This window comes from Parasteatoda tepidariorum, chromosome 9 (genome assembly GCF_982258835.1).
Source record: "Parasteatoda tepidariorum strain Cologne lab strain chromosome 9, Ptep-v5.0, whole genome shotgun sequence".
NCBI classification, from domain to species: Eukaryota; Metazoa; Arthropoda; class Arachnida; order Araneae; family Theridiidae; genus Parasteatoda; species Parasteatoda tepidariorum.
In genome coordinates this window covers 101,505,816-101,518,399 of record NC_141763.1, presented here as the reverse complement: position 1 = coordinate 101,518,399, position 12,584 = coordinate 101,505,816, and the positions used below count along the sequence as shown (strand labels likewise).

The 12,584-nt window shown below is 28.8% G+C and overlaps 1 protein-coding gene across 1 annotated transcript in view; it reads left to right on the top strand.

Annotated features, from left to right (window-relative positions):
- Nucleotides 1-259: 259 nt before the first annotated feature.
- The window catches only part of LOC107444570 (aquaporin-9), a 73,112-nt gene continuing 60,787 nt past the window's right edge, over nt 260-12,584 (top strand). Inside the window, exon 1 of the mRNA XM_087152511.1 lies at nt 260-507. Within this exon, the coding sequence (XP_087008637.1) occupies nt 409-507 (99 nt within the window). The 5' untranslated portion in view covers nt 260-408. The remainder of the gene's footprint in view (nt 508-12,584) is intronic.

The window sequence follows — 12,584 nt, the reverse complement described above, 5'->3', positions numbered from 1 at the left end:
ACGTTATATTCATAATATGTGTGACACCTTTTTTAGGAACCCCAAGATTCCACGGAACACTTTTTGGGAACTGCTGATTTATACCATAAAAATGACGTTACTTTTTTCGTAGTAATGTTTTCTTCCCAACAATATTTAATATTCAGTTCTATTCAAATATTAGAGAAAACGTGTCGTCTGTTTTACCCAAAACTTGCGTTAAGTCGCCAAATAAAGCAACCCATACTCAGTATCCTGATCCTTGTTGTTTACCAGGTTTATCCTTCTCATTCTCATTCTAAACTGCACACACACGCTTTCGATCCGAATTTACAGTTGGAGAGGAAAGCCGGTAGCATCATCTTTACCATCTGAGCTAGTTTAGAAAAAGAAGTAGTTTTCAATCATTCTTTGATTCAAAATAAAAACATGGCTGATGTACCTTACGCTTTCCTAAGAAAATTAAAAATAAAAAATACTGTAGTGCGCGAATTTTTAGGAGAATTTTTAGGAACGTTTATTTTGATCGTAAGTAAACTTTTGTATTTTCTTCAACTGTTATGATTATTGTTTACTCGCTTTTTCCTTTATAAATCGGGTTGAATTTGTGTAATAAATCATTTATATTATTAGAGTGTTTTATGAATTCTTGAAATATTTTTATTGCTTTTTTTTTTTTTAACAAAGTATATTTAAAAATATTTTTATTATTTTACCTTACATAAACACACACGTTTTCACTTCTAAATAGGAAGGAATAAATATGTTATATTTGTAAATAATCGGAAATTTAAAAAGTTCAAGAATAAATAATATAAAAATAATAATATTGTTAGTCGAAATTTTCAACATTAAACTATTATACAACTTGTTGATGGATTACATCAGCTTTAAATCATGCGGAATTCTTGCTTTTTAATTTTTTCATTAAAAAATAATAAGTCAGCATCTTGACTTATAAAACTAATAAATAAGTTTGATTCTAAATTTATTTCTTAATTTTTTTTTTCGTTTTGAATTGAATTGTTGCGCTTCAATTGTTTGTTAATTTTTCCTTTAATTTATTTTCTGCTATTACTGCAATAAGTGACGCATATTAAAATATTTTATATTTATTAACTAAATATTTTTATTAAAATTTTTCAACTAAGTATTTTAATACTTCTAATTGAAAATTGATATGCTTTTTTATATTTGGACAATTGGATGATTCATCGTAGAAATTCTAAGATGTTTTGATTAAGTCATGAAGAGCAATTAAGTGTTTTAGTTGATAAATTCACATTTTCTCTGAGCTGCAGTTTAAAATTTCCGAAAAAGAAGTATTGGATAATTATCGTTGAAGTTTTACGAGAATTTTATTAGAACATGACGAATAATTGAATTTTTTAATTGACAAATCATATTTTCTCATTAAGATTATTAAAGTATACTAATACTAATTATTACGATATACTAATTATTTTGGGTAAATTAGGTAATAATCGTGAAAATTCTACAATAATTTCCTCTTGCATGGGGAAAAAAAATATTGATTTGTGTTGGTAGAGTGTTGCATCACTTTTGCGGTTTCGGAATAAACGATCTTTTAAGTATATTTCGATTTGTACGATGTGAAAAATATAAACTAAATATCATAAAATGAAGTGTTGAAATTGAGATTTATTGACTGAATTTATTTTATTTCCACTCACACAACAACTACGAATGTCTTTTGATTTCATTTCAGAATTATTAACTGATTATTTTTAAAGTATCCCTGGTCATTTAAAGAGTTATTTTTTTAAAAATTTTTAAAATATTTTTTTCTTTAAGGGAAATGAAAAGTTGGAGCAGCGAATAACTTTTGATCTAATGCTCGTGTTTTCACTTATTCAGGGGCAAACGTCACGGATCATAGAAGCTGGGAAATGCAAAAATGATAAAATAATAACATTAAAATATTAACTATTTTTAGTATTCATATTTTTTTGAAACTTACAATAAAAAAGTTATTTAAAAATTGTATTGCAGTTTGAAAATATTCAAATTACCACTAAATAATTTTTTTCAAATAAAAATAAAATTTTTAGAATATTTTATAAAAATATTTTTTCGAAATTGATTTATATTATAGTTGTTCCGTTCAAATATTACGTAAGCATCTAAAGGCGGGAAAAGAATTTTTTTTTATTTACTTATTTTTGGTGAAAAGGGGAGGACAGTGCTTACTTAAGACCCTAAAATCCAATTTTCAGTTTTATTAATGCAAGAAAAATTGTTTAAAAAAACTACCTGGGGGGGGGGAGCCAAAATTCCTAAAATCATGCTTAAGTAATATTTGAAAAGCTCCCAGTAATTTGTTTTAACTAAAATTTTGGGCAAGTTTATTTATTTTTAAAAATGTTACACTCATACAACAGTGTTTGGTTTGTTTTCTTAAAATAAAAATGACGTTATTTTTTAAATTGGAAAGAAAAAATGTTATGTAATGATACGTTAATACAACATCGTAATAATATCGTGTGGCAGCGGAACTCGTGATCCGTTTAACATTAACGATATTTTACGTCAGCACTGTAGTTGGTGCTAGCCGGAAGCAGATTCGTATCAACTAGCCACAGCGGCTGCTATCAGTTGATTTGTGAAACCTAAATGAAGCATATTTAGAGAAAGAGCCTTTACATGTTAATTCATCAATTTTTACAACAGATAGCTCAAAAATATGAAAATATAAAAATTGATGCATTGCCAAATTCGTGAAAATGGTGCTTTTACTCACGTATTTTCGTTTGATTGTTCATCTTATTTAGAGGAATACGGGTTAAAGTAATTTTAGAGGTCTCATGTGATCTTTCCCCCCTCTTAAACACATTAAGTCTGTAACACTAAAGGAGTGTAGAGGGCAAAATTAAAGGTTACCACCGGCCATAGGGCGACTAAATATGACAAGTAGCGATTAAAAAATTGTCAGTCAGTCGCCTTCTGATCGCTATTTTTTTTAGACAAAAATGCACCATTTCTGCATTTCATTATTATTTTTAATAAATATTGAATGCAATATTTTATAATATTCTAAAAATTACTTTAGTTTTACGCTTGTTTCTTAAATAATTAAATAATGCATATTTCTAAGATAAAATCGCCCGTTATGCTAATATTAAAAGTTTGGGTCACTGTTAAGGTTTCGCAATTTATTCTTGACTTGTAATACTACTTTTATAAAAACTTTTCTTTTTAATTTTTAAAGAAATGCATTTAAATTAAAATTCTTTTCAAATTTCTAAAATTTATAATTTTAATAGAATTTTTTTTTCTAGATAACCAACACTTTTTTAAGAGAAGGCAAAATAAATTAAACTTTTTTAAGGAAAGGCAAACTAAATCCATCCTATTAATTTTATGATTTGCATTATGCTACTTTATAAAAATGACTAGAACTTTTTTTTTTGCGTTTTAACCATCATTAACGATATTATTTCAAGATTATAGATTCAGATTATTTCAGCCTTGTAAGGCACCTCGTAAGGTTTAAGATATTATTTTGAGAAATGCTTACAAAATTGCTTAAAAAAATTTTTTTTTTTAGTCATTTCAATTTTTTAAAAAGTGACTACATTTGAAAATGTTACCAACCCAATGGCCAGTAGTAAAATTTCCTAATTTTGCAATATAATAAAGTAGCGCGTAAAACAAAAAATGGACCACCCTGAATAACTTTTGATCTACTGCTCGGATCTTCCCGTTCTAGGCCTCCATCTGAATGGTTTAAGGGGGGTGAGCTCAATATTGCTCATTAATTGATGATGCAAACGATATTCTAATTTACGAAATAAGGTACAAAAATGTACCTTCTCTGAATAAACACAACTGTTTTTTTTGTGTGGATGGATTTTTGACCCTCAAAATATAGGGGTTTGCTGCCATCTGGGAAATACGGTTCCTATAATTTGGTCAGAAGAGCGATCCAGAGTTTGGACTCCCTAATGTTTAATTTTGTATTTCGCGTATTTCGCCATACCTCGAAAACTTTTTAAGCGAAATCAAAAATCTTTGCACACAATTATAAAATTTGCTTAATCAAAGATAAATTCATGAAAAAAAAAAAACCTTTTGGTAAATATTTATTATTTTTCATTATTTTATTTAGCAATAGTCTAAAAAATTTTTTAATTATAAGGTATAAAATTTTTTACATCATTTGAAACTATCTAAATTTATACGAAATTTGAAAAATTCAAACTTTGAGCAAAAATGGTTCAATACTTCCTTAGAAATCGAGTTTTAAAAAATTCGTGTGTATAAAATTTGATTTCTAAGGAACTATTCGACCGATTTTGCTCAAATTTTGTATTTTGGCATGTAAAATTACATTCGTTAAAAGAATGCAAAAAATTGTATACCTTACAATTCAAAATCTTTTCAACCATTCTTAAATAAAATAATAAAAAATAATAAATATTTACTGAAATTTATTTTTTTGCACGGAATTATCTATGACTAAACGAATTTTACAGTTGAGAGCAAATTTTTTTTATTTCGTTTAAAAAAAGATTCTTGAGATAGCGTAGATGGTGAAACACGGAAAAAGTGAAATTAACATTAAGGGGTCCAAACTTTAGATCACCCTATTTCCCACATTGAGGCTACTCCCTTACATTTTGGAAGTTTAGAGATCTGAAAAAATGTATGTTTTATCAGAGAAAGTGCGTTTTTGTGTCTCATTCCGTAATTTAAAATATCGTCTGCACTTATTAGTTAGCATATTTGAGGCCACCCCTTTGAACCATTAAGATGGAGTCCTAGAGCGGGAAGATCCGATCATTAGATCAAAAATTATTCAGGGTGTTTTTTCTTTCTTTCTCCACACTGTACATTATAACATTTGCCTCTCTTACTTCTCATATGCAACGAAGAAAATGGAATTGAGTTGTGTTTGTTAGAAGCTACAGTAAGTGATAAAGGTTTAAAGTTCAGGGTGTATGGAAAAATATCTTTCCGTGCGAAAGTTAAACGCATTATTTTGTTGTTTAGCGGAACGGGTCAATGATCTTTAAAAACACCACGTTTAAGGTTAACGTTGTATTTGGAAATGAACGCAACACCTGGCTAATATCCTTTATTCTAAATGCACTCTTGTGTAAAAACAAGCTGCGAAAAGCGGAAAAAGCAATTAGTGGATTATATAATTACAAGGTACATACAAAATAAAAAAAGGAAGCGAGAGCTTTCTCTTATATAACACTAAGAACAAAATATCAAACAGGACAAATTTCTATATCGTCCGTTTTTTAAAACAGATAAAATTTTAGAGACGATTTCCTTCTTCAATCGCCATTTTGGAATTTGAGTTCAAACTTGCAAAACTTTTGATACCATTTGCCAACGTAATTTCTGAGCCAAAAATAAAATAAAGGATGTGAAATAGGAGTTTCGTATAAAACAGGAAGACATAGTTCGTTATTAATTTTAGAACTTAACGGTTTTTTTTCTTCTTTAAGTCTTAAAACAATAAAATTATGCAGCTCATGATTTTGTGGATGTTTTTTTTATTTTAAAAAAAAGCCTTTTGGTTATAGAATATCCTTTTAAAAGCTAAATATTTTTTAAAAGAAGGATAATATATATATATATATATATAAATACATATATATATATATATATATATATATATATATATATATATATATATATATATATATATATATATATATATATATATATATATATATATATATATATATATATATATATATATATATATATATATATATATATATATATATATATATATATATATATATATATATATATATATAATATAAATATTTTATTTTTAATATTTTTTTTAAAAAGGATGGAAGTACTTTATTAAACTGGATGAAATAGCTCTTGATAAATTTTTGAATGTAACGGTTTTGTCTAAAAGGTTTTTTTCTGTCTAAAGGTAGAAGAGCTAAAGGGATTCTTTGAGTTAGCACTTTATTTATAATCAGTGATAAGTTTTGAAACTTCTGATTATATTTAGAACCAACCTAAAATTCATAATTTGCAGTTTCCTTTATAAAAAATTTTCAAGTACAATGTCAATGAAATAGAGATGGCATTTTTTAAAGAAAAATATAATATTTCTAATAACAGTAAATTGAGTAAATTATGAAAAAAATAAGCATTTATAAAATATTCCTTTTTTTTTCCTATCGCGCTTTTCAAATCAAAATAACCAAATACTTTAATAAAGAAATACGTTTCCATAAAAACCATATTCAATGCTTATGCACAATTAAATCTTTTAAGTTTTCATTTCGAAGTAAACCGTAATTCAACTTATTTTAATCATTTTCAACTTATGTATACGTCACGGCGAAAGACCGAAATCGGTGGTTGTTGACTTTCACCGGTGAATGTCGACAAACACCAAATACGTCGGTGAAAGATCGAATATTTCTTTACATTCTGGTACGTTCAGACCCTCACCGGTGTATGTCGACAATCACAGATATGCTTTGGTGAATGTCCGAAATATTTATTACATTCGATTTGATATGAATTTATTCGTGGATATAATTACATTTATTCGATATTTTAACCCTACACTGATGTTTTTTTAAGGTTAAGTGACACTGTCCGGTATGCATTTGCCCGGTATACCCTACAATGATGTTTTTTTAAGGTCAAGTGCCATTGCCCGGTATATATTTGCCCGATACTCCAAACACTGATGTTTCTTCTAATCTATCGTCAGTAAAGTCATTAATATATAGAATAAATATAAATATATCAAATAAATATAATAATATTAACGAATAAGTTAATATAAAATTGGATATAACAAATATTTCGGACATTCACCAAAGCGACTACGTGAATGTTGACATTCACCGGTGAATGTCGACATTCTCCAGATTTCGGTGTTTCACCGTAACATATAAATGTTACTGTGAATGATCGTAATGGGGGTTTGTTGACTTCCACCGGTGAATGTTGATAATCACATAGTCGCTTTGATAAATGTCCCTAATATGTACTAGTTTAGTGCCACATCCTGGTATACATTTGCCCGGTGTGCTCTACTCTGATGTTTTTTAAGGTTCAGTGCCACTGCCCGGTATGCCCTACATCAATATTTTATTAAGGTCAAGTGCCACTGTATGCATTTAACCGGTACTTCGAACGCTGATGTTTCTTCTAATCCATACTCATCAGATGTTAAAATATCAAATAAATACAATAATATCAAGGAATAAATTAATATTAAATCGGATATTACAAATATTTCGGATATTCGCCAAAGCGACTTTGTGACTGTTTAAATTCACAGTCGACATTTTCTTGATTTAGTCATTCACGCTAGCATCTACACCAGAAACAAACTCATTACTAGACTAGACTTTATTTTAAAATGGGGGTTCCGCCGAGAAATAATGGATCATTTATCGTTCCGTAGCCCAGAAAAAGGAAAAAAAAAAATTGGGAACCCTGCTGTAGATCAGGGGTTTCCAACTGGCAGCCCGGGGGCCGCATCCGGCCTGCGAAGCCTTTTCTTGTGGCCCACGAACTAAAATATATTAGTTGTCATTTTTTGACAGACAATTTTCATAAAAAATCTATATGGGCTTAAAATACTTTTCTCGTTAATAAAAACCTAATTTCTTCGTTTCTGTGAAATTTGAAATAACAACGGTGCAAAGAAATTTGTTTTTCTCGTTTTGCACCCAAGAAAATATTAATTCAAATGCCAAAATAATCGTGTATGTTGCTCTTTCTTATTTCATTTTTTTTTTTGTATTTTGTGAATATAACTTAGCATGTGCGTGTCAGAAATTTTCTCGAAGAAATTCTCCGATTTAACTTTTTGAAAACACTCATTTTGGACGAAAATATTTTCACACACATTTGTAAATTTTAAATTTAAAATTTAAATATCTATTCTCTGGTGGTTGCAACAGACAAACTTCAATTTTCTCATTGACTATTTTGTGTGCTACTATGTAAGTTTTAATACCTTAACATTTAGATATCTGTTGCACATTAATTATTTAATACATAGGTGCACATTAAGTTATTGTAGTCCGAATTTTTATTATTTAATATTTTTAAAAATATTATTAATAACAATTAAATATTTTTAAAAATCTACTTATTTTAATTTGTAATTCAATACTTTTGTTTTGTACAACTTGGTAAAACTCTGACAGTAATATATAATGTTCTTTCAAACATAAAAGCGTCCTACTAAAAATTTTGATAAAGTTGCGGCCCGCCATTTGATTCGTGTTTTTAATTGTGGCCCCCGGCCTCATGCAAGTTGGAAACCCCTGCTCTAGATAGTCAGAAAGCGGTTGAAACTTAGATTAAAAAAATATATGTTAAAGTCTTTTCTAAACCTAATACAATGCGACCTATCTTGCATAATTTCCGGATTATGCTCTACTATTAGATGTCTTCTCCTGATACTCATTCGCGTTCTGTAATTAATTTCATTCAAAACCTTGAGCATTTTATTTCTTTTTCCAGGTGCGATCACAACAAAATCAGTATTCATTCCGACTATTGAGCAATATAAGGATTATTATTTCAAGGTTTTAAATTTAAGTATCCAACAGCGTTTCAAGGTCTTTTTTATTATTGCCAGACAAATCTTCTTCAGTTTTTTTTTTAATAATCTTACACCAATTGTTTTCCAAGAATTCAAATTGTAATTTTTTCACGTTTAACCAGCAACTTATTATCGGTGCTTTGTTTTTTTGAATTTCAATACATCATTTGGAAATAGTGTAGTTATCTTCCTTAAATAGAGTCTTTTGTTTTTTGAAATGGGGTAATGACAAAAGATGGCATTGCTGTTTTAGGAAGAAAAAAAATTAATTCTAACTATTTGCAACAAAGTTTAGATTAAACAATGGAGAAGTTTAGAGAAAAATCGTGCTGAAAGTCAGATTAGTGAATTTTCGAAAAAAACCGACTTTTTGAATGTCTGGAAACAGAAAGCTGGTTAAATTAACTTTTTATTGAAAAATAAATTTTTTTTTTTTAAAGACGTTAGAATAAGTTTTGTACTTACAGTCATGTAAAATGTCCCCTGTTTACGGAAAGTTATAATATTCCATACAACCTTGATTGAAACTAATCAAGCAATCGTAAGCCAAAACTGCAATTCATTAATTACCTTTCATTGAAGATGATTAAATTATATATTTAATGACGTTTTTATTTTGTTTCCATTTCATTCAATATATGTTGCCATGGTGGTTCAGGGAATAGAGCGTTCGACTTTCAATGGGATGAACTAGGTTCCAATCCCAGCGATGGCTGGTCCATACGAATTCCGCACCCGGCTCGCACCGACCACAGTGCTGACGTACAATATCCTCAGTGGTAGACGTTATGGGTCAGAGTCTTCTTGCCATCAGCCTAACCGGGGGAAGTTTTCGTGGTTTCCCTCTCCATGTAATGCAATTGCGGGTTAGTTTCATCAAAAAGTCTCAATGAGGGAAAATTTAGCCTAATACTTGATTTAAAAGTTTCCTTGCTTTCTGGATCGGGTTCAAAATTGCGAGGCTACGGAGTTGAACATTTGTAGTCGTAAATCCAAAATTGTGCAGCTGTTCGACGACGGTTATAAAATAAAATGTACAACATAAAATGAGTGCCGTAACTCAGCGTACTAAATTGCTATAAGTACATTTCCTGGATAGATTGCGACCGGGTAACTGAATTCAATTAAAAAAAAAAAAATGTGAATTTAGTGAACTACGATCTTATCCGCGTCCGGTAACTGACGCAACTCATTAAATTCACAAAAACGCAATTTTATGTCTAAATAAACATTTTTCTTTCTACGGAAATGTTAGCATTTTAAATCGTGCAGACTATCATTGTTGTAATCGTGGCCTACAATTACATAGTGCACGTAATCAAAAATTAAACGCAATCGTGTTTGTCTGTAATCATGGATTCTATGATTGCTTACAATTGCTGTTTTTGACTACTTGTAAAATAGTAATTGCATATAATAATTATTTGCAGCTATGATAAAAGTGTCATTTTTATCTGTGATCACTTATAGTTGTAATTTGCACTTAAATATAGTCACCTGTAATTTAATTTTTCAAGCTACTGGACAAGTCAAAAAAAATTTTCTCACCAAATATTTGTGTTATTTAATACAAAATCTGGAAATTTGGATACGTGTGAGCTTTGAAAAAAAAAAAAAAAGATTTTTGAATATGTAATATTGGGTGTTTTTATACAATGACTCAGCGAATTTTCCCTCAATATTATTCTACGGATTCCTTAGAGACCTAGTAGAATACGATCCATAATTCAATAAAAATTTATAATAATAAGATCTTTAATGCAAATGATCACCGATTCACAGGGTGAGCGAAATTAGACCGATATTGTAAAATTATTACAGGAAAACATGTAAAGGTGAAAATCAACTTTTGAAGGAAATTTATGAAACAGAGCATAATTCCTGTTTTTAGTTCAGATTCAGTTATGAAATTTTGAAAACCATGAGTCTGATTTAGAAAACCTTTTATCTTTTCAGTAAAAACATATATTGATACCTAATTTAAAACAGAATTGTTGTACATTAAACTAAATCTCAGTCAAAGTTTTATCAGCCATACCTATATATTATGGTTGAAACTTTAGTGATGTTTAATAGCTTTCAAATACAAAAATGTAATCGTGATTCAATCAGATAAATTGCTGCTCGTAGCAGAATAGCCATTAAAGAGTCTAAAATTGTATCCAGAGCTCCTGCTAAGCATTCGCCACCACGCCAAATGCGATAAAATCGTAGATTTGGTGAATAAAATAGTGCTTTGGCGTATGATTTTCTTCACAGGAAAAAAAAATATTTATCTCGGTCCCCAAAATTACGTCAAAATGATTTTTTCTAAAGAAATCAGTATTTTTTATTCGATTACAGTAATTTTCGATAGATGAGTTACAGTCCCCTTGTAGTCAGGCTAACCGTGGAAGGCTTTCGCGGTTTTCTTTTCCATGTAACGCAGCTGCTGGTTTGTTGCATCAAAAAGTCCTCCACAAAGGAAAATTTCTCCAAATACTTGATCCAGGAGTTCCCTTGTCTTCTGGATTAGGTTCAAAATCATCACAGGGCCTATGGAGTTGAACATTAGTAGCCGTAAACCCTAAATTGGGTCGGCTATTCAACGACGGCTGAAAAATTAAAAGAATACTCGCTTAAAAATGAAACAGTTTAATTCAAAATATTATTCAACATATATTGTGTCCATGTCATTACGTACGGTTATGATAAAATAAATAAGTATTTAAATTTGTTTGAGGTAAATTTCATATAATGTAAATATATATTTCCTATAATGTATATTTCTGCTGGAAATGCGTCAAAATTCTTGTTTCATAAATTATTTTTAAAAAAAATATAATTAATTACTTTTAGTTTATCAAACAAGTATAATAGCGTGAAAAAAATTGAGACCACAGTTATAGTAAATGAATGATCAACAAATGACTAATATTGGTCTATGTAGGGTCTCATGACTATGGTGTACGTGTGTATTCTATGATTACAGAGTAAAAAAAAAAGGGCGTAATATTTAGAGCAAACGATTTTTTAAATTCTTTATTTTCTAAATAAAATTAGTTTTTAATTTAAATTTTTGTTTTCATGTAGAATATCATTGAATATCACTGTAGTTGACATATTTAATAATAAGTATTTATCACATTATTATCACATTTGCACATTGTAATTTACCATCAGTGCATTAATATTTTGTATGTTTGTGTAAACTAAGGAAGCGAATTCTAATAAATTTCGAATAAGAAATAAAAGTTTTCAACAAACACCTCATTGTATTCTACTCATTAAAAATTTACTTTGATATTTACGTTAGACTAAGGACAAACACCTTAATGTTTGATACCAGACGTGAACAATATTCAAAAAGTGCTTTTTTCGCTTATGTAATAGAACGTCATTAATATGCAAATAATTTACCTCAAATGTATCAAATAACAGATATAAATACAATACTGAATGTGCGTCTAGCAACCTTGAAAATCATGCAAGGTCATTACCATATTCCTTCCTCAAACACCTCTCCATGTTCTCAAATCAAGCAGGTAGAAAAAAAAAAAAAAAACGAAGCTGAAATCTAGTTCAGTAGGGCTATTTTTCAATCATTTTTCTTTATTTTGAGTTCGTCTGACAACAAGTTGAACATGATTAGGTTGTCTCCAAGAATTGAAGTTTCATTTCCCGATGGAATTCAATTACCGATTCTTACTCGATTGATTTGATATTGAATTGAAGATTGGAGAAGGAAAATTGTAATTCCTTATAGAAGTTTTTGAATACTTTTTTTCGTTATTTAAAAAACATAAGCGAAATTAAGGAAGAACAAGCTACTTTATAAGCTACCGGTAAAAAATAAGAGATCAATAAATAATAAAAGTTCAAGGCAGAAAAAAAGCTTAAAAAAAATTAGAAGTAGTAAAAATTTAAATACAATTTAGTAGTATTTTCAAATACTTAAAGCAATACTTATATTTTTAATTAATTTATTACTTGATTTATTAAAATGATTAATTAATTAAATGCTTATTCATTAAAAAGGTAGACAGAT